At 42.8% G+C, this 24,508-nt stretch overlaps 1 protein-coding gene and 4 long non-coding RNA genes across 5 annotated transcripts; all 5 read left to right on the top strand.

Annotated features, from left to right (window-relative positions):
* LOC134033789 (uncharacterized) lies at positions 1-1,870 on the top strand. Its single transcript, XR_009932164.1, has 3 exons — positions 1-465; positions 847-908; positions 1,015-1,870. It is a non-coding gene; the product is annotated as an uncharacterized LOC134033789 (long non-coding RNA).
* A 2,518-nt stretch (positions 1,871-4,388) lies between these two features.
* Positions 4,389-5,386, top strand: LOC134034235 (uncharacterized). The gene is made up of 3 exons (XR_009932214.1): positions 4,389-4,537; positions 4,919-4,980; positions 5,087-5,386. It is a non-coding gene; the product is annotated as an uncharacterized LOC134034235 (long non-coding RNA).
* Positions 5,387-13,773: 8,387 nt separating this feature from the next.
* Positions 13,774-14,755, top strand: LOC134034014 (uncharacterized). The gene is made up of 3 exons (XR_009932183.1): positions 13,774-13,922; positions 14,304-14,365; positions 14,472-14,755. It is a non-coding gene; the product is annotated as an uncharacterized LOC134034014 (long non-coding RNA).
* A 330-nt stretch (positions 14,756-15,085) lies between these two features.
* On the top strand, positions 15,086-15,781 carry LOC134034013 (integumentary mucin C.1-like; the record flags this gene model as incomplete). The annotated part of the gene is made up of 2 exons (XM_062478323.1): positions 15,086-15,263; positions 15,339-15,781. Coding segments are annotated over 2 exons (621 nt in total), but the record flags the coding sequence as incomplete, so codon positions are not given.
* Positions 15,782-23,070: 7,289 nt separating this feature from the next.
* LOC134034131 (uncharacterized) lies at positions 23,071-24,117 on the top strand. Its single transcript, XR_009932198.1, has 3 exons — positions 23,071-23,166; positions 23,548-23,609; positions 23,716-24,117. It is a non-coding gene; the product is annotated as an uncharacterized LOC134034131 (long non-coding RNA).
* Positions 24,118-24,508: the final 391 nt, after the last annotated feature.

Raw genomic sequence — 24,508 nt, 5'->3', positions numbered from 1 at the left:
GTTCATCCCCTTCCTCCCTCTTCGTTCCTCTCTTCCTCTCTCTTGTAGCCTCAATCCGGAACTTCAGGATACAAACACAGTGATTAGTGAAATCCTTCCCACCTCATTCTGGTGACGCCTTTACTTTGCCTAACCCCCCCCCCCCAAAGCAACTTTTACTGTAACAATGACTTTGGTAAATAACAACTTGCCCAATAATTTTCTTTGTGTATCAAAATGGACTGATGATGATAATGTGATGTCACAACACTGAAAAGAAAAAGGCATGGTATGTCATGACATTTCCACCCTGTTTTTCCCTTACATACAAAACTCTCTTCTGATGTCATACAGGTGGATACCTCCTCAATAAAAGCTCATGCTGAAGAGACCAAGACAGACTTGAAGAACACTGCTGGAGAGAAGAAGTTGACGAGAGAGCATCTCTGAATTTGTGAGTGAATATTTAAACTCCTGTTAATATTGGTAAGTGTTCAAATCTTTTAAACTGAATAGTTAGAAAATATTTACAATTCTGATCATAAAGAAATTAATTCATGTTGAAAACATCTGCATTAATTATATATGAAAAGTGTATTTAGATGAATGAATACAAATTAATATTGAGCTAAAGGTTGAATAAATGATCACTATTCCATGCTATCTTAAACTGACATCTGAATGACTGCAATTTCAATGTTGTGACTGGAATACATGATGCTTGTAAAATGTTGATAATGTTTAATATTATTATGCTGAAGCTACAAAGAAACACTAGACTTATGTGAATGACAATCAAATACATAACTGCAACATTTCTCTTTTATTCAATGAAGTTAAGTACACATCATTTATTTTTATTTTCAGAATCGAAGGAAACATTTGAAAAATGATTGGACATAAAATGCTTCTGCTACTTCTGATTATTAGTAAGTGATTTTTAAATGTATTCTAATAGCATTGAACTGAGGTAAATCATTTATATTTTCAACTTCAAACATTTGACAATAATCAGCATTGATCAACTTTAAATAGGTTTGGGGAGCTGTCAAAATACAACTCCTACAACAACCACAGCTAGTGCCGCAACAACCACTGCTGTCCCAGAAACAACCACAGCTGTCCCAGAAACAACCACAGCAGCTCCAACATCAACAGATGCTCCTACAACAACCACAGCAGCTCCAACATCAACAGATGCTCCTACAACAACCACAGCAGCTCCAACATCAACAGATGCTCCTACAACAACCACAGCAGCTCCAACATCAACAGATGCTCCTACAACAACCACAGCAGCTCCAACATCAACAGATGCTCCTACAACAACCACAGCTGGTCCTACAACAACCACAGCCAGTGACACAACCACAGATGTCCCATCAACAACCACGGCAGCTCCTACAACAACCACAGCTGCTCTGGCAACAACCACATTAGCTCTAACATCAGCAGATGCACCTACAACAACTACAGCTTCTCCTACAACAACCACAGCTGCTCCTACAACAACCACAGCTGGGCCTACAACAACTGTGGTTGTCAAGACAACCCCAGTTTCAGCCTCAACTGGCATCAGCTACAAGTTTAGTATTCTCACAATCTGTGTAGCTTTAATCATTCAAACACTTTTCTAGAATGAGTTTCTCCAAAAGTGGCTTGTGTTTTATAGTACTTTTATTACATTTATGATATAGCATAAACCTTGCTCAGCGCATTCAAGACTGGCTTTACTGTTGATGTTTCACATGTTTCAGGTTTTTCTAGTCCCTTTGCCCTAATGCACTTTTATTTCACTGTAACTAGTAGTGTTTTGTATTCATTTGTTCTTTAGTCCCATTAAATGAATGTTAATTTACTGTTCACTTAATAAAGTGTTACTTTGCATTTACATGTATTGGTCCTCCATCTTTCTTTCATACTCTGTGCTATGGTCAGAGCTAGTAAACCCAAGCACAAGACACAGACTCCAGACTCGTACAGATTCAATGAAGGAGTAAGGGTTTAGGATGGCAGGGCAGGGTAGGGTAACAGGCAGGGCAGGTCAGATTGAAAACGGGGAGTGGTAACTAAACAACAGGAGAGCGATATCAGAATCAAATCAAAGTGGACGAGAGAAAAACTGACGCGGAAGTACAAAACAACAATCTGGGAATGAGTAAATCACAAGCTGAGTTAGAAGTACTGCATTGTGATGGGAAGATGATTCACAGGTGTGTACACAGAGCAGGTGGAGTGGATGTTGTAATCTGGATGGCACTGGAGCCTGAAGTCCCACCCACACATGTAAACACTCAGACAGAGACAGACATGGGAGAGAGAGCCTGGCAACCGACTAGGTGGAGATAATCAGATTAATTTAGTGCTACAACCCAGGAGCATTGTGTGAATCGAGCCGCCATCAGCACCGCGGACAGCGGCCCCAGCAGGAAAAGGAGTTTGTCATTGATGGGAGATTCTTCTCCTTCCCACCTTCCAGTCAGTTGTGTAGAGCCGTCGCTGCCACTCATCAGCTAATTGAGAGAGGATGAGTTCAAAGCCCAGTCGAATCACAGGCGGGAGTTTGACGTGGAGCAGAGAGCTTAAGGTTGAGAGCTGGACTCCGGCAGCTTCAAACTGTTATACGCAAACCAGCGTTTACTCTGTGTTACAGTCTTAGCCTGGTGGACAGTCCAGTGAAGTCCTCCCGGATCATATCCTCAAATGTTTTTGCTGCTGTTTTCTGTCATACGTTTGCTGAAAACATTATTTTACTAATAAAGATGCTTCTAAAAGGGTAACGCAGGCCTTTAGTGTGAGACTAAGGGTGTCCTGTGTTAGGCAGTTTTGTGTTGGGCAGTTTTGTTGCAATTAAACTCTCAGTCCTGAAGTCTCAGTAGCGGTTCAACAGCTGAATAAAGGAAGATAGCTTAATAAAGGACTTAATTACTATTGACAGATATCATTGTTTGTTTAGCTCTTGAGTAGAAAAGGAATGATGGATGCACATTCAAAGTTGAAGTGAATTATTATCACTGTTTATTCCTTGCCATCAAATTAAAACAGTTAGTGTCAGGGACTAACACACCAAGAAGTCCCCATCTTTACAGTACCTTTGCAGATGGCTTTACAATTTACCGAAGGTTTGATTTACAGTCTTGTTTTGCAACTTTAATGTGTGAAGAAAAGCATAAAGGGAAGTAGAGTTTCCATTTATAAGGGAAATAACATAATACATACAAACAACACGTACAAAACTTTTAAATAGCTTGTAAGTCTGCATTAAATAACATTTAAACAGTAAATTGACCTTACTTTTTTTATTTCACTGTCATTGATCCTGACAGTTAACTCCCTTACAGAAAAAATAGGAACATGATTAGCACACAAAGACAATACGATAGCAGGAGTTAAATAGTAAATGAAAAGAGGCACTGTTTCTTTGAAATTAATGTAATTGAGATATGTCTAGTACCATAACAAAAGCTAACATTAGGCACTTCTGTGTCAGATATATATGATAGAGGTAAAAAAAATGTGTCTATTGTTATAGAACATCCATAGATTGAAATTATGTCAGGATACAAAAACTAATTAAGTTATGTGAAATTATTTTGTTGTAAACCAGTGAAGAGCGTTAGAAACAGAACAGATAGAAACAGAACCAATCCAAATGTACAATAACGAGCCCATACGTGTATATGTGGAGAAGTATTAAAGAACCTCATGGCCCTTGGCCAAAAAAAAAAAAAATGTTTATTTGAGCTAACCACTGAAAATGTTTGAACAGTCTGTTGCTGAACTTGCTCCTCCTAATGTGAAGAGCCGCAAGTAAAAAATTATGCAAGTTATTATTTGGGTTGACATATCTTGAAATGATTCCACTTTGTGTTTTTGGTTCAGGGACGTGATTAGTGATGATTATTAGGTTTTGAAATTTTGTCTGATATTAATAGATGTTACATACGTAGGAAGAGTGACAAGATATGACACAGGTGCAGGTAACAAGCACTGTATTGTGCCAGAAATGGGTGTGTGATCAACAAACAAGGGTGTGTCCAATTGAATACTTTAACGTGACGTTTCTTGCTTATTGCCTCAAAGCATATTTCTGTCATGTGCATACTAAGAAATGTCCTGAACTGCGTACTTCAAATATTCATTTTGAAGTGAGCATGTTTCAAAGAATACATTATTCAGGAGGATTAACAGTAGTTGTTCAATAACATGTTGGTACAACTTGGAAACATTACCATTTTAATCTAACAGATATAGCTTTTAACAATTACTTTGGTAAATGACAACTTGCCAAAGAATTTTCTTGGTGTGTCAAGATGGACTGATGATGATAATGTGATGTCACAACACGGAAGAGGGAAAGGTATGCCGTGACAATTCCACCCTGGTTTTCCCTTACATACAAAACTCTCTTCTGATGTCATACAGGTGGATACCTCCTCAATAAAAGCTCATGCTGAAGAGACCAAGACAGACTTGAAGAACACTGCTGGAGAGAAGAAGTTGACGAGAGAGAATCTCTGAATTTGTTGAGTGAATATTTAAACTCCTGTTAATATTGGTAAGTGTTTAAATCTTTTGAAATGAATAGTTAGAAAATATTTACAATTCTGATCATAAAGAAATTAATTCATGTTGAAAACATCTGCATTAATTATATATGAAAAGTGTATTTAGATGAATGAATACAAATTAATATTGAGCTAAAGGTTGAATAAATGATCACTATTCCATGCTATCTTAAACTGACATCTGAATGACTGCAATTTCAATGTTGTGACTGGAATACATGATGCTTGTAAAATGTTGATAATGTTTAATATTATTATGCTGAAAATACAAAGAAACACTAGACTTATGTGAATGACAATCAAATACATAACTGCAACATTTCTCTTTTATTCAATGAAGTTAAGTACACATCATTTATTTTTATTTTCAGAATCGAAGGAAACATTTGAAAAATGATTGGACATAAAATGCTTCTGCTACTTCTGATTATTAGTAAGTGATTTTTAAATGTATTCTAATAGCATTGAACTGAGGTAAATCATTTATATTTTCAACTTCAAACATTTGACAATAATCAGCATTGATCAACTTTAAATAGGTTTGGGGAGCTGTCAAAATACAACTCCTACAACAACCACAGCTAGTGCCGCAACAACCACTGCTGTCCCAGAAACAACCACAGCTGTCCCAGAAACAACCACAGCAGCTACAACATCAACAGATGCTCCTACAACAACCACAGCAGCTCCAACATCAACAGATGCTCCTACAACAACCACAGCAGCTCCAACATCAACAGATGCTCCTACAACAACCACAGCAGCTCCAACATCAACAGATGCTCCTACAACAACCACAGCTGGTCCTACAACAACCACAGCCAGTGACACAACCACAGATGTCCCATCAACAACCACGGCAGCTCCTACAACAACCACAGCTGCTCTGGCAACAACCACATTAGCTCTAACATCAGCAGATGCACCTACAACAACTACAGCTTCTCCTACAACAACCACAGCTGATTCTGCATCAACCACAGCTGCTCCTACAACAACCACTGCTGCTCCTACAACAACCACAGCTAGTGCCGCAACAAACACAGCTGTCCCAGAAACAACAACAGCTGCTCCTACATCCACAGCTGCTTCTACAACAACCACAAATGGCCCAGCAACAACCACAACAGTGCCAACATCAGCAGATGTTCCTACAACAACCACTGCTGATCCTACAACAACCACAGCTGCTCCTACAACAACCACAGCTGCTTCTACAACAACCACAACAGCACCAACATCAACAGATGCTCCGACAACACCCACAGCAGCTCCAACATCAACAGATGCACCTACAACAACCACAGCTGCTCCTACAACAACCACAGCTGGTCCAACAACCACAGTTGTCCCAGCAATAACCACAACAGTGCCAACATCAACAGATGTTTCTACAACAACCACAGCAGCTCCTACAACAAGCACAGATGCTCTGACAACAACCACAAATGTCCCAGCATCAACCACAACAGCACTAACATCAACAGATTCACCTACAACAACCACTGCTGCTCCTACAATAACCACAGCTAGTGCCGCAACAACCACAGCTGTCCCAGAAACAACAACAGCTGCTCCTATAACATCCACAGCTGCTCCTACAACAACCACAAATGTCCCAGCATCAACCACAACAGCACTAACATCAACAGATAGTCCTACAACACCCACAGCAGCTCCAACATCAACAGATGCACCTACAACAACCACAGCTGCTCCTACAACAACCACAGCTGGTCCTACAACAACCACAGCCAGTGCTGCAACCACAGATGTCCCATCAACAACCACGGCAGCTCCTACAACAACCACAGCTGATTCTGCAACAACCACAGCGGCTCCTACAACAACCACTGCTGCTCCTACAACAACCACAGCTAGTGCCGCAACAAACACAGCTGTCCCAGAAACAACAACAGCTGCTCCTACATCCACAGCTGCTTCTACAACAACCACAAATGGCCCAGCAACAACCACAACAGTGCCAACATCAGCAGATGTTCCTACAACAACCACTGCTGATCCTACAACAACCACAGCTGCTCCTACAACACCCACAGCTGCTTCTACAACAACCACAACAGCACCAACATCAACAGATGCTCCTACAACACCCACAGCAGCTCCAACATCAACGGATGCACCTACAACAACCACAGCTGCTCCTACAACAACCACAGCAGGTCCAACAACCACAGTTGTCCCAGCAACAACCACAACAGTGCCAACATCAACAGATGTTTCTACAACAACCACAGCAGCTCCTACAACAAGCACAGCTGCTCTGACAACAACCACATTAGCTCTAACATCAGCAGATGCACCTACAACAACCACTGCTGTTCCTACAATAACCACAGCTAGTGCCGCAACAACCACAGCTGTCCCAGAAACAACAACAGCTGCTCCTACAACATCCACAGCTGCTCCTACAACAACCACAAATGTCCCAGCATCAACCACAACAGCACTAACATCAACAGATAGTCCTACAACAACCACAGCAGCTCCAACATCAACAGATGCTCCTACAACAACCACAGCTGCTCCTACAACAACCACAGCTGGTCCTACAACAACCACAGCCAGTGCCGCAACCACAGATGTCCCATCAACAACCACGGCAGCTCCTACAACAACCACAGCTGCTCTGGCAACAACCACATTAGCTCTACCATCAGCAGATGCACCTACAACAACTATTGCTTCTCCTACAACAACCACAGCTGATTCTGCAACAACCACAGCGGCTCCTACAACAACCACAGCTGCTCCTACAACATCCACAGCTGCTCCTACAACAACCACAAATGTCCCAGCATCAACCACAACAGCACTAACATCAACAGATAGTCCTACAACACCCACAGCAGCTCCAACATCAACAGATGCACCTACAACAACCACAGCTGCTCCTACAACAACCACAGCTGGTCCTACAACAACCACAGCCAGTGCTGCAACCACAGATGTCCCATCAACAACCACGGCAGCTCCTACAACAACCACAGCTGATTCTGCAACAACCACAGCGGCTCCTACAACAACCACTGCTGCTCCTACAACAACCACAGCTAGTGCCGCAACAAACACAGCTGTCCCAGAAACAACAACAGCTGCTCCTACATCCACAGCTGCTTCTACAACAACCACAAATGGCCCAGCAACAACCACAACAGTGCCAACATCAGCAGATGTTCCTACAACAACCACTGCTGATCCTACAACAACCACAGCTGCTCCTACAACACCCACAGCTGCTTCTACAACAACCACAACAGCACCAACATCAACAGATGCTCCTACAACACCCACAGCAGCTCCAACATCAACGGATGCACCTACAACAACCACAGCTGCTCCTACAACAACCACAGCAGGTCCAACAACCACAGTTGTCCCAGCAACAACCACAACAGTGCCAACATCAACAGATGTTTCTACAACAACCACAGCAGCTCCTACAACAAGCACAGCTGCTCTGACAACAACCACATTAGCTCTAACATCAGCAGATGCACCTACAACAACCACTGCTGTTCCTACAATAACCACAGCTAGTGCCGCAACAACCACAGCTGTCCCAGAAACAACAACAGCTGCTCCTACAACATCCACAGCTGCTCCTACAACAACCACAAATGTCCCAGCATCAACCACAACAGCACTAACATCAACAGATAGTCCTACAACAACCACAGCAGCTCCAACATCAACAGATGCTCCTACAACAACCACAGCTGCTCCTACAACAACCACAGCTGGTCCTACAACAACCACAGCCAGTGCCGCAACCACAGATGTCCCATCAACAACCACGGCAGCTCCTACAACAACCACAGCTGCTCTGGCAACAACCACATTAGCTCTAACATCAGCAGATGCACCTACAACAACTATTGCTTCTCCTACAACAACCACAGCTGATTCTGCAACAACCACAGCGGCTCCTACAACAACCACTGCTGCTCCTACAACAACCACAGCTAGTGCCGCAACAAACACAGCTGTCCCAGAAACAACAACAGCTGCTCCTACATCCACAGCTGCTTCTACAACAACCACAAATGGCCCAGCAACAACCACAACAGTGCCAACATCAGCAGATGTTCCTACAACAACCACTGCTGATCCTACAACAACCACAGCTGCTCCTACAACACCCACAGCTGCTTCTACAACAACCACAACAGCACCAACATCAACAGATGCTCCTACAACACCCACAGCAGCTCCAACATCAACGGATGCACCTACAACAACCACAGCTGCTCCTACAACAACCACAGCTGGTCCAACAACCACAGTTGTCCCAGCAACAACCACAACAGTGCCAACATCAACAGATGTTTCTACAACAACCACAGCAGCTCCTACAACAAGCACAGCTGCTCTGACAACAACCACAGCCAGTGCCGCAACCACAGATGTCCCATCAACAACCACAGCTGCTCCTACAACAACCACAGCTGGTCCTACAACAACCACAGCCAGTGCCGCAACCACAGATGTCCCATCAACAACCACGGCAGCTCCTACAACAACCACAGCTGCTCTGGCAACAACCACATTAGCTCTAACATCAGCAGATGCACCTACAACAACTACTGCTTCTCCTACAACAACCACAGCTGATTCTGCAACAACCACTGCTGCTCCTACAACAACCACAGCTAGTGCCGCAACAAACACAGCTGTCCCAGAAACAACAACAGCTGCTCCTACATCCACAGCTGCTTCTACAACAACCACAAATGGCCCAGCAACAACCACAACAGTGCCAACATCAGCAGATGTTCCTACAACAACCACTGCTTATCCTACAACAACCACAGCTGCTCCTACAACAACCACAGCTGCTTCTACAACAACCACAACAGCACCAACATCAACAGATGCTCCTACAACACCCACAGCAGCTCCAACATCAACAGATGCACCTACAACAACCACAGCTGCTCCTACAACAACCACAGCTGGTCCCACAACCACAGTTGTCCTAGCAACAACCACAACAGTGCCAACATCAACAGATGTTTCTACAACAACCACAGCAGCTCCTACAACAAGCACAGCTGCTCTGACAACAACCACATTAGCTCTAACATCAGCAGATGCACCTACAACAACCACTGCTGCTCCTACAATAACCACAGCTAGTGCCGCAACAACCACAGCTGTCCCAGAAACAACAACAGCTGCTCCTACAACATCCACAGCTGCTCCTACAACAACCACACATGTCCCAGCATCAACCACAACAGCACTGACATCAACAGATAGTCCTACAACACCCACAGCAGCTCCAACATCAACAGATGCACCTACAACAACCACAGCTGCTCCTACAACAACCACAGCTGGTCCTACAACAACCACAGCTGCTTCTACAACACCCACAGCAGCTCCAACATCAACAGATGCACCTACAACAACCACATCTGCTCCAACAACAACCACATCTGTCCCAGCAACAGCCCCAGCAGGTCCAACATCAACAAATGTTCTTACAACAACCACATCTGCTCCTACAACAGCCACTGCTGCTACTACAGCAACCGCATCTGCTTCTGCAACACCCGCAGCTGTCCCTACAACAGCCACAGTTGGTGCCACAACACCCACAGCTGCTCCTATCACAACCACAGCTGTCCCTACAACAGCCACAGTTGGTGCTACAACACCCACAGCTGCTCCTATCACAACCACAGCTGTCCCTACAACAGCCACAGCTGGTGCCACAGCAACCACAGCGTCTATTACAACCACCACAGCTTTTCCTATCACAACCACAGCTGTCCCTACAACAGCCACAGTTGCATCTGTAACATCAACCGCATCTACCACAACAGAAACAGCTGGAGGTTCCACAACAACAGCCGGTGCCACAACAAATGCTGCAGGTGCCACAACAAAAACTTCTTCTTCAACCACAGCTGGTGGCACAATAACCACAACTTCTTCTACTGCCACTGTTACTTCCAAAACCACAGATGCTGCAACATCAACCCCAGTTGCTACTACAACTAAAGGTCTTCCTACGACAAGTACATCTCACCCTATAACAGCAACAGCTGCTTCTTCATCATCCACAGTTGTTTCCACAACAACAGGTGCCTCAAAAACAACAACCAGTACCACAAAAACAACTACTGCTGGTACCACAAAAACAACTACTGCTGTTGTCAAGACAACCACAGTTTCAGCCTCAACTGGCATCAGCTACCAGTTTAGTATTCTCACAATCTGTGTAGCTTTAATCATCCAAACACTTTTCTAGGATGAGTTTCTCCAAAAGTGGCATGTGTTTTATAATACTTGTATAGTAATTTATATCATTTATTTTGAGTAATTATTTAATGTATTTATCAATTAGAATGCTTTCAAAAAGCACAATGTTACATTTATGGTATAGCATAAACCTTGCTCAGCGCATTTAGACTGCCTTTACTGTTGATGTTTGACATGTTTCAGGTTTTTCTAGTCCCTGTGCTGTACCCTAATGCACTTTACAACTAAAATGATTAGTGTGTTTTCCAAAGAAAGTTGCGCATCTTCTTAACCAAATGAATGTGTGTGTGCTCTTGCCATCTAGTTTGATTTCACTGTGACTGTCTTCTTAACTAGGAGTATTTTGTATTCATTGGTTCTTTATTCTTATTGAATGAATGTTAATTTACAATTCACTTAATAAAATGTTACTTTGCATTTAGATGTATTTGTCCTCAATTTTCCTTTCATACTTGTGCTATGGTCAGAGCTAGTAAACCCAAGCACAAGACACAGACTCCAGACTCGTACAGATTCAATGAAGGAGTAAGGGTTTAGGATGGCAGGGCAGGGTAGGGTAACAGGCAGGGCAGGTCAGATTGAAAACGGGGAGTGGTAACTAAACAACAGGAGAGCGATATCAGAATCAAATCAAAGTGGACGAGAGAAAAACTGACGCGGAAGTACAAAACAACAATCTGGGAATGAGTAAATCACAAGCTGAGTTAGAAGTACTGCATTGTGATGGGAAGATGATTCACAGGTGTGTACACAGAGCAGGTGGAGTGGATGTTGTAATCTGGATGGCACTGGATCCTGAAGTCCCACCCACACATGTAAACACTCAGACAGAGACAGACATGGGAGAGAGAGCCTGGCAACCGACTAGGTGGAGATAATCAGATTAATTTAGTGCTACAACCCAGGAGCATTGTGAGAACCGAGCCGCCATCAGCACCGCGGACAGCGGCCCCAGCAGGAAAAGGAGTTTGTCATTGATGGGAGATTCTTCTCCTTCCCACCTTCCAGTCAGTTGTGTAGAGCCGTCGCTGCCACTCATCAGCTAATTGAGAGAGGATGAGTTCAAAGCCCGAATCACAGGCGGGAGTTTGACGTGGAGCAGAGAGCTTAAGGTTGAGAGCTGGACTCCGGCAGCTTCAAACTGTTATACGCAAACCAGCGTTTACTCTGTGTTACAGTCTTAGCCTGGTGGACAGTCCAGTGAAGTCCTCCCGGATCATATCCTCAAATGTTTTTGCTGCTGTTTTCTGTCATACGTTTGCTGAAAACATTATTTTACTAATAAAGATGCTTCTAAAAGGGTAACGCAGGCCTTTAGTGTGAGACTAAGGGTGTCCTGTGTTAGGCAGTTTTGTGTTGGGCAGTTTTGTTGCAATTAAACTCTCAGTCCTGAAGTCTCAGTAGCGGTTCAACAGCTGAATAAAGGAAGATAGCTTAATAAAGGACTTAATTACAATTGACAGATATCATTGTTTGTTTAGCTCTTGAGTAGAAAAGGAATGATGGATGCACATTCAAAGTTGAAGTGAATTATTATCACTGTTTATTCCTTGCCATCAAATTAAAACAGTTAGTGTCAGGGACAAACACACCAAGAAGTCCCCATCTTTACAGTACCTTTGCAGATGGCTTTACAATTTACCGAAGGTTTGATTTACAGTCTTGTTTTGCAACTTTAATGTGTGAAGAAAAGCATAAGGGGAAGTAGAGTTTCCATTTATAAGGGAAATAACATAATACATACAAACAACACGTACAAAACTTTTAAATAGCTTGTAAGTCTGCATTAAATAACATTTAAACAGTAAATTGACCTTACTTTTTTTATTTCACTGTCATTGATCCTGACAGTTAACTCCCTTACAGAAAAAATAGGAACATGATTAGCACACAAAGACAATACGATAGCAGGAGTTAAATAGTAAATGAAAAGAGGCACTGTTTCTTTGAAATTAATGTAATTGAGATATGTCTAGTACCATAACAAAAGCTAACATTAGGCACTTCTGTGTCAGATATATATGATAGAGGTAAAAAAAAATGTGTCTATTGTTATAGAACATCCATAGATTGAAATTATGTCAGGATACAAAAACTAATTAAGTTATGTGAAATTATTTTGTTGTAAACCAGTGAAGAGCGTTAGAAACAGAACAGATAGAAACAGAACCAATCCAAATGTACAATAACGAGCCCATACGTGTATATGTGGAGAAGTATTAAAGAACCTCATGGCCCTTGGCCAAAAAAAAAAATAATGTTTATTTGAGCTAACCACTGAAAATGTTTGAACAGTCTGTTGCTGAACTTGCTCCTCCTAATGTGAAGAGCCGCAAGTAAAAAATTATGCAAGTTATTATTTGGGTTGACATATCTTGAAATGATTCCACTTTGTGTTTTTGGTTCAGGGACGTGATTAGTGATGATTATTAGGTTTTGAAATTTTGTCTGATATTAATAGATGTTACATACGTAGGAAGAGTGACAAGATATGACACAGGTGCAGGTAACAAGCACTGTATTGTGCCAGAAATGGGTGTGTGATCAACAAACAAGGGTGTGTCCAATTGAATACTTTAACGTGACGTTTCTTGCTTATTGCCTCAAAGCATATTTCTGTCATGTGCATACTAAGAAATGTCCTGAACTGCGTACTTCAAATATTCATTTTGAAGTGAGCATGTTTCAAAGAATACATTATTCAGGAGGATTAACAGTAGTTGTTCAATAACATGTTGGTACAACTTGGAAACATTACCATTTTAATCTAACAGATATAGATTTTAACAATTACTTTGGTAAATGACAACTTGCCAAAGAATTTTCTTGGTGTGTCAAGATGGACTGATGATGATAATGTGATGTCACAACACGGAAGAGGGAAAGGTATGCCGTGACAATTCCACCCTGGTTTTCCCTTACATACAAAACTCTCTTCTGATGTCATACAGGTGGATACCTCCTCAATAAAAGCTCATGCTGAAGAGACCAAGACAGACTTGAAGAACACTGCTGGAGAGAAGAAGTTGACGAGAGAGAATCTCTGAATTTGTTGAGTGAATATTTAAACTCCTGTTAATATTGGTAAGTGTTTAAATCTTTTGAAATGAATAGTTAGAAAATATTTACAATTCTGATCATAAAGAAATTAATTCATGTTGAAAACATCTGCATTAATTATATATGAAAAGTGTATTTAGATGAATGAATACAAATTAATATTGAGCTAAAGGTTGAATAAATGATCACTATTCCATGCTATCTTAAACTGACATCTGAATGACTGCAATTTCAATGTTGTGACTGGAATACATGATGCTTGTAAAATGTTGATAATGTTTAATATTATTATGCTGAAAATACAAAGAAACACTAGACTTATGTGAATGACAATCAAATACATAACTGCAACATTTCTCTTTTATTCAATGAAGTTAAGTACACATCATTTATTTTTATTTTCAGAATCGAAGGAAACATTTGAAAAATGATTGGACATAAAATGCTTCTGCTACTTCTGATTATTAGTAAGTGATTTTTAAATGTATTCTAATAGCATTGAACTGAGGTAAATCATTTATATTTTCAACTTCAAACATTTGACAATAATCAGCATTGATCAACTTTAAATAGGTTTGGGGAGCTGTCAAAATACAACTCCTACAACAACCACAGCTAGTGCCGCAACAACCACTGCTGTCCCAGAAACAACCACAGCTGTCCCAGAAACAACCACAGCAGCTACAACATCAACAGATGCTCCTACAACAACCACAGCAGCTCCAACATCAACAGATGCTCCTACAACAACCACAGCAGCTCCAACATCAACAGATGCTCCTACAACAACCACAGCAGCTCCAACATCAACAGATGCTCCTACAACAACCACAGCTGGTCCTACAACAACCACAGCCAGTGACACAACCACAGATGTCCCATCAACAACCACGGCAGCTCCTACAACAACCACAGCTGCTCTGGCAACAACCACATTAGCTCTAACATCAGCAGATGCACCTACAACAACTACAGCTTCTCCTACAACAACCACAGCTGATTCTGCATCAACCACAGCTGCTCCTACAACAACCACTGCTGCTCCTACAACAACCACAGCTAGTGCCGCAACAAACACAGCTGTCCCAGAAACAACAACAGCTGCTCCTACATCCACAGCTGCTTCTACAACAACCACAAATGGCCCAGCAACAACCACAACAGTGCCAACATCAGCAGATGTTCCTACAACAACCACTGCTGATCCTACAACAACCACAGCTGCTCCTACAACAACCACAGCTGCTTCTACAACAACCACAACAGCACCAACATCAACAGATGCTCCGACAACACCCACAGCAGCTCCAACATCAACAGATGCACCTACAACAACCACAGCTGCTCCTACAACAACCACAGCTGGTCCAACAACCACAGTTGTCCCAGCAATAACCACAACAGTGCCAACATCAACAGATGTTTCTACAACAACCACAGCAGCTCCTACAACAAGCACAGATGCTCTGACAACAACCACAAATGTCCCAGCATCAACCACAACAGCACTAACATCAACAGATTCACCTACAACAACCACTGCTGCTCCTACAATAACCACAGCTAGTGCCGCAACAACCACAGCTGTCCCAGAAACAACAACAGCTGCTCCTATAACATCCACAGCTGCTCCTACAACAACCACAAATGTCCCAGCATCAACCACAACAGCACTAACATCAACAGATAGTCCTACAACACCCACAGCAGCTCCAACATCAACAGATGCACCTACAACAACCACAGCTGCTCCTACAACAACCACAGCTGGTCCTACAACAACCACAGCCAGTGCTGCAACCACAGATGTCCCATCAACAACCACGGCAGCTCCTACAACAACCACAGCTGATTCTGCAACAACCACAGCGGCTCCTACAACAACCACTGCTGCTCCTACAACAACCACAGCTAGTGCCGCAACAAACACAGCTGTCCCAGAAACAACAACAGCTGCTCCTACATCCACAGCTGCTTCTACAACAACCACAAATGGCCCAGCAACAACCACAACAGTGCCAACATCAGCAGATGTTCCTACAACAACCACTGCTGATCCTACAACAACCACAGCTGCTCCTACAACACCCACAGCTGCTTCTACAACAACCACAACAGCACCAACATCAACAGATGCTCCTACAACACCCACAGCAGCTCCAACATCAACGGATGCACCTACAACAACCACAGCTGCTCCTACAACAACCACAGCAGGTCCAACAACCACAGTTGTCCCAGCAACAACCACAACAGTGCCAACATCAACAGATGTTTCTACAACAACCACAGCAGCTCCTACAACAAGCACAGCTGCTCTGACAACAACCACATTAGCTCTAACATCAGCAGATGCACCTACAACAACCACTGCTGTTCCTACAATAACCACAGCTAGTGCCGCAACAACCACAGCTGTCCCAGAAACAACAACAGCTGCTCCTACAACATCCACAGCTGCTCCTACAACAACCACAAATGTCCCAGCATCAACCACAACAGCACTAACATCAACAGATAGTCCTACAACAACCACAGCAGCTCCAACATCAACAGATGCTCCTACAACAACCACAGCTGCTCCTACAACAACCACAGCTGGTCCTACAACAACCACAGCCAGTGCCGCAACCACAGATGTCCCATCAACAACCACGGCAGCTCCTACAACAACCACAGCTGCTCTGGCAACAACCACATTAGCTCTAACATCAGCAGATGCACCTACAACAACTATTGCTTCTCCTACAACAACCACAGCTGATTCTGCAACAACCACAGCGGCTCCTACAACAACCACTGCTGCTCCTACAACAACCACAGCTAGTGCCGCAACAAACACAGCTGTCCCAGAAACAACAACAGCTGCTCCTACATCCACAGCTGCTTCTACAACAACCACAAATGGCCCAGCAACAACCACAACAGTGCCAACATCAGCAGATGTTCCTACAACAACCACTGCTGTTCCTACAACAACCACAGCTGCTCCTACAACACCCACAGCTGCTTCTACAACAACCACAACAGCACCAACATCAACAGATGCTCCTACAACACCCACAGCAGCTCCAACATCAACGGATGCACCTACAACAACCACAGCTGCTCCTACAACAACCACAGCTGGTCCAACAACCACAGTTGTCCCAGCAACAACCACAACAGTGCCAACATCAACAGATGTTTCTACAACAACCACAGCAGCTCCTACAACAAGCACAGATGCTCTGACAACAACCACAATAGCTCTAACATCAGCAGATTCACCTACAACAACCACTGCTGCTCCTACAATAACCACAGCTAGTGCCGCAACAACCACAGCTGTCCCAGAAACAACAACAGCTGCTCCTATAACATCCACAGCTGCTCCTACAACAACCACAAATGTCCCAGCATCAACCACAACAGCACTAACATCAACAGATAGTCCTACAACACCCACAGCAGCTCCAACATCAACAGATGCACCTACAACAACCACAGCTGCTCCTACAACAACCACAGCTGGTCCTACAACAACCACAGCCAGTGCTGCAACCACAGATGTCCCATCAACAACCACGGCAGCTCCTACAACAACCACAGCTGATTCTGCAACAACCACAGCGGCTCCTACAACAACCACTGCTGCTCCTACAACAACCACAGCTAGTGCCGCAACAAACACAGCTGTTCCAGAAACAACAACAGCTGCTCCTACATCCACAGCTGCTTCTACAACAACCACAAATGGCCCAGCAACAACCACAACAGTGCCAACATCAGCAGATGTTCCTACAACAACCACTGCTGATCCTACAACAACCACAGCTGCTCCTACAACACCCACAGCTGCTTCTACAACAACCACAACAGCACCAACATCAACAGATGCTCCTACAACACCCACAGCAGCTCCAACATCAACGGATGCACCTACAACAACCACAGCTGCTCCTACAACAACCACAGCTGGTCCAACAACCACAGTTGTCCCAGCAACAACCACAACAGTGCCAACATCAACAGATGTTTCTACAACAACCACAGCAGCTCCTACAACAAGCACAGCTGCTCTGACAACAACCACATTAGCTCTAACATCAGCAGATGCACCTACAACAACCACTGCTGTTCCTACAATAACCACAGCTAGTGCCGCAACAACCACAGCTGTCCCAGAAACAACAACAGCTGCTCCTACAACATCCACAGCTGCTCCTACAACAACCACAAATGTCCCAGCATCAACCACAACAGCACTAACATCAACAGATAGTCCTACAACAACCACAGCAGCTCCAACATCAACAGATGCTCCTACAACAACCACAGCTGCTCCTACAACAACCACAGCTGGTCCTACAACAACCACAGCCAGTGCCGCAACCACAGATGTCCCATCAACAACCACGGCAGCTCCTACAACAACCACAGCTGCTCTGGCAACAACCACATTAGCTCTAACATCAGCAGATGCACCTACAACAACTATTGCTTCTCCTACAACAACCACAGCTGATTCTGCAACAACCACAGCGGCTCCTACAACAACCACTGCTGCTCCTACAACAACCACAGCTAGTGCCGCAACAAACACAGCTGTCCCAGAAACAACAACAGCTGCTCCTACATCCACAGCTGCTTCTACAACAACCACAAATGGCCCAGCAACAACCACAACAGTGCCAACATCAGCAGATGTTCCTACAACAACCACTGCTGTTCCTACAACAACCACAGCTGCTCCTACAACACCCACAGCTGCTTCTACAACAACCACAACAGCACCAACATCAACAGATGCTCCTACAACACCCACAGCAGCTCCAACATCAACGGATGCACCTACAACAACCACAGCTGCTCCTACAACAACCACAGCTGGTCCAACAACCACAGTTGTCCCAGCAACAACCACAACAGTGCCAACATCAACAGATGTTTCTACAACAACCACAGCAGCTCCTACAACAAGCACAGCTGCTCTGACAACAACCACATTAGCTCTAACATCAGCAGATGCACCTACAACAACCACTGCTGCTCCTACAATAACCACAGCTAGTGCCGCAACAACCACAGCTGTCCCAGAAACAACAACAGCTGCTCCTACAACATCCACAGCTGCTCCTACAACAACCACACATGTCCCAGCATCAACCACAACAGCACTAACATCAACAGATAGTCCTACAACACCCACAGCAGCTCCAACATCAACAGATGCACCTACAACAACCACAGCTGCTCCTACAACAACCACAGCTGGTCCTACAACAACCACAGCTGCTTCTACAACACCCACAGCAGCTCCAACATCAACAGATGCACCTACAACAACCACATCTGCTCCAACAACAACCACATCTGTCCCAGCAACAGCCCCAGCAGGTCCAACATCAACAAATGTTCTTACAACAACCACATCTGCTCCTACAACAGCCACTGCTGCTACTACAGCAACCGCATCTGCTTCTGCAACAACCACAGCTGTCCCTACAACAGCCACAGTTGGTGCCACAACACCCACAGCTGCTCCTATCACAACCACAGCTGTCCCTACAACAGCCACAGTTGGTGCTACAACACCCACAGCTGCTCCTATCACAACCACAGCTGTCCCTACAACAGCCACAGCTGGTGCCACAGCAACCACAGCGTCTATTACAACCACCACAGCTTTTCCTATCACAACCACAGCTGTCCCTACAACAGCCACAGTTGCATCTGTAACATCAACCGCATCTACCACAACAGAAACAGCTGGAGGTTCCACAACAACAGCCGGTGCCACAACAAATGCTGCAGGTGCCACAACAAAAACTTCTTCTTCAACCACAGCTGGTGGCACAATAACCGCAACTTCTTCTACTGCCACTGTTACTTCCAAAACCACAGATGCTGCAACATCAACCCCAGTTGCTACTACAACTAAAGGTCTTCCTACGACAAGTACATCTCACCCTATAACAGCAACAGCTGCTTCTTCATCATCCACAGTTGTTTCCACAACAACAGGTGCCTCAAAAACAACAACCAGTACCACAAAAACAACTACTGCTGGTACCACAAAAACAACTACTGCTGTTGTCAAGACAACCACAGTTTCAGCCTCAACTGGCATCAGCTACCAGTTTAGTATTCTCACAATCTGTGTAGCTTTAATCATCCAAACACTTTTCTAGGATGAGTTTCTCCAAAAGTGGCATGTGTTTTATAATACTTGTATAGTAATTTATATCATTTATTTTGAGTAATTATTTAATGTATTTATCAATTAGAATGCTTTCAAAAAGCACAATGTTACATTTATGGTATAGCATAAACCTTGCTCAGCGCATTTAGACTGCCTTTACTGTTGATGTTTGACATGTTTCAGGTTTTTCTAGTCCCTGTGCTGTACCCTAATGCACTTTACAACTAAAATGATTAGTGTGTTTTCCAAAGAAAGTTGCGCATCTTCTTAACCAAATGAATGTGTGTGTGCTCTTGCCATCTAGTTTGATTTCACTGTGACTGTCTTCTTAACTAGGAGTATTTTGTATTCATTGGTTCTTTATTCTTATTGAATGAATGTTAATTTACAATTCACTTAATAAAATGTTACTTTGCATTTAGATGTATTTGTCCTCAATTTTCCTTTCATACTTGTGCTATGGTCAGAGCTAGTAAACCCAAGCACAAGACACAGACTCCAGACTCGTACAGATTCAATGAAGGAGTAAGGGTTTAGGATGGCAGGGCAGGGTAGGGTAACAGGCAGGGCAGGTCAGATTGAAAACGGGGAGTGGTAACTAAACAACAGGAGAGCGATATCAGAATCAAATCAAAGTGGACGAGAGAAAAACTGACGCGGAAGTACAAAACAACAATCTGGGAATGAGTAAATCACAAGCTGAGTTAGAAGTACTGCATTGTGATGGGAAGATGATTCACAGGTGTGTACACAGAGCAGGTGGAGTGGATGTTGTAATCTGGATGGCACTGGAGCCTGAAGTCCCACCCACACATGTAAACACTCAGACAGAGACAGACATGGGAGAGAGAGCCTGGCAACCGACTAGGTGGAGATAATCAGATTAATTTAGTGCTACAACCCAGGAGCATTGTGAGAACCGAGCCGCCATCAGCACCGCGGACAGCGGCCCCAGCAGGAAAAGGAGTTTGTCATTGATGGGAGATTCTTCTCCTTCCCACCTTCCAGTCAGTTGTGTAGAGCCGTCGCTGCCACTCATCAGCTAATTGAGAGAGGATGAGTTCAAAGCCCGAATCACAGGCGGGAGTTTGACGTGGAGCAGAGAGCTTAAGGTTGAGAGCTGGACTCCGGCAGCTTCAAACTGTTATACGCAAACCAGCGTTTACTCTGTGTTACAGTCTTAGCCTGGTGGACAGTCCAGTGAAGTCCTCCCGGATCATATCCTCAAATGTTTTTGCTGCTGTTTTCTGTCATACGTTTGCTGAAAACATTATTTTACTAATAAAGATGCTTCTAAAAGGGTAACGCAGGCCTTTAGTGTGAGACTAAGGGTGTCCTGTGTTAGGCAGTTTTGTGTTGGGCAGTTTTGTTGCAATTAAACTCTCAGTCCTGAAGTCTCAGTAGCGGTTCAACAGCTGAATAAAGGAAGATAGCTTAATAAAGGACTTAATTACAATTGACAGATATCATTGTTTGTTTAGCTCTTGAGTAGAAAAGGAATGATGGATGCACATTCAAAGTTGAAGTGAATTATTATCACTGTTTATTCCTTGCCATCAAATTAAAACAGTTAGTGTCAGGGACAAACACACCAAGAAGTCCCCATCTTTACAGTACCTTTGCAGATGGCTTTACAATTTACCGAAGGTTTGATTTACAGTCTTGTTTTGCAACTTTAATGTGTGAAGAAAAGCATAAGGGGAAGTAGAGTTTCCATTTATAAGGGAAATAACATAATACATACAAACAACACGTACAAAACTTTTAAATAGCTTGTAAGTCTGCATTAAATAACATTTAAACAGTAAATTGACCTTACTTTTTTTATTTCACTGTCATTGATCCTGACAGTTAACTCCCTTACAGAAAAAATAGGAAAATGATTAGCACACAAAGACAATACGATAGCAGGAGTTAAATAGTAAATGAAAAGAGGCACTGTTTCTTTGAAATTAATGTAATTGAGATATGTCTAGTACCATAACAAAAGCTAACATTAGGCACTTCTGTGTCAGATATATATGATAGAGGTAAAAAAAATGTGTCTATTGTTATAGAACATCCATAGATTGAAATTATGTCAGGATACAAAAACTAATTAAGTTATGTGAAATTATTTTGTTGTAAACCAGTGAAGAGCGTTAGAAACAGAACAGATAGAAACAGAACCAATCCAAATGTACAATAACGAGCCCATACGTGTATATGTGGAGAAGTATTAAAGAACCTCATGGCCCTTGGCCAAAAAAAAAAATAATGTTTATTTGAGCTAACCACTGAAAATGTTTGAACAGTCTGTTGCTGAACTTGCTCCTCCTAATGTGAAGAGCCGCAAGTAAAAAATTATGCAAGTTATTATTTGGGTTGACATATCTTGAAATGATTCCACTTTGTGTTTTTGGTTCAGGGACGTGATTAGTGATGATTATTAGGTTTTGAAATTTTGTCTGATATTAATAGATGTTACATACGTAGGAAGAGTGACAAGATATGACACAGGTGCAGGTAACAAGCACTGTATTGTGCCAGAAATGGGTGTGTGATCAACAAACAAGGGTGTGTCCAATTGAATACTTTAACGTGACGTTTCTTGCTTATTGCCTCAAAGCATATTTCTGTCATGTGCATACTAAGAAATGTCCTGAACTGCGTACTTCAAATATTCATTTTGAAGTGAGCATGTTTCAAAGAATACATTATTCAGGAGGATTAACAGTAGTTGTTCAATAACATGTTGGTACAACTTGGAAACATTACCATTTTAATCTAACAGATATAGATTTTAACAATTACTTTGGTAAATGACAACTTGCCAAAGAATTTTCTTGGTGTGTCAAGATGGACTGATGATGATAATGTGATGTCACAACACGGAAGAGGGAAAGGTATGCCGTGACAATTCCACCCTGGTTTTCCCTTACATACAAAACTCTCTTCTGATGTCATACAGGTGGATACCTCCTCAATAAAAGCTCATGCTGAAGAAAACCAAGACAGACTTGAAGAACACTGCTGGAGAGAAGAAGTTGACGAGAGAGAATCTCTGAATTTGTTGAGTGAATATTTAAACTCCTGTTAATATTGGTAAGTGTTTAAATCTTTTAAACTGAATAGTTAGAAAATATTTACAATTCTGATCATAAAGAAATTAATTCATGTTGAAAACATCTGCATTAATTATATATGAAAAGTGTATTTAGATGAATGAATACAAATTAATATTGAGCTAAAGGTTGAATAAATGATCACTATTCCATGCTATCTTAAACTGACATCTGAATGACTGCAATTTCAATGTTGTGACTGGAATACATGATGCTTGTAAAATGTTGATAATGTTTAATATTATTATGCTGAAAATACAAAGAAACACTAGACTTATGTGAATGACAATCAAATACATAACTGCAACATTTCTCTTTTATTCAATGAAGTTAAGTACACATCATTTATTTTTATTTTCAGAATCGAAGGAAACATTTGAAAAATGATTGGACATAAAATGCTTCTGCTACTTCTGATTATTAGTAAGTGATTTTTAAATGTATTCTAATAGCATTGAACTGAGGTAAATCATTTATATTTTCAACTTCAAACATTTGACAATAATCAGCATTGATCAACTTTAAATAGGTTTGGGGAGCTGTCAAAATACAACTCCTACAACAACCACAGCTAGTGCCGCAACAACCACTGCTGTCCCAGAAACAACCACAGCTGTCCCAGAAACAACCACAGCAGCTCCAACATCAACAGATGCTCCTACAACAACCACAGCAGCTCCAACATCAACAGATGCTCCTACAACAACCACAGCAGCTCCAACATCAACAGATGCTCCTACAACAACCACAGCAGCTCCAACATCAACAGATGCTCCTACAACAACCACAGCTGGTCCTACAACAACCACAGCCAGTGACACAACCACAGATGTCCCATCAACAACCACGGCAGCTCCTACAACAACCACAGCTGCTCTGGCAACAACCACATTAGCTCTAACATCAGCAGATGCACCTACAACAACTACAGCTTCTCCTACAACAACCACAGCTGATTCTGCAACAACCACAGCGGCTCCTACAACAACCACTGCTGCTCCTACAACAACCACAGCTAGTGCCGCAACAAACACAGCTGTCCCAGAAACAACAACAGCTGCTCCTACATCCACAGCTGCTTCTACAACAACCACAAATGGCCCAGCAACAACCACAACAGTGCCAACATCAGCAGATGTTCCTACAACAACCACTGCTGATCCTACAACAACCACAGCTGCTCCTACAACAACCACAGCTGCTTCTACAACAACCACAACAGCACCAACATCAACAGATGCTCCGACAACACCCACAGCAGCTCCAACATCAACAGATGCACCTACAACAACCACAGCTGCTCCTACAACAACCACAGCTGG

Source organism: Osmerus eperlanus, chromosome 14 (genome assembly GCF_963692335.1).
Source record: "Osmerus eperlanus chromosome 14, fOsmEpe2.1, whole genome shotgun sequence".
NCBI lineage: Eukaryota > Metazoa > Chordata > Actinopteri > Osmeriformes > Osmeridae > Osmerus > Osmerus eperlanus.
Note: the sequence above shows the minus strand (reverse complement) of the source record. Positions and strands in the feature narration are given on the sequence as shown.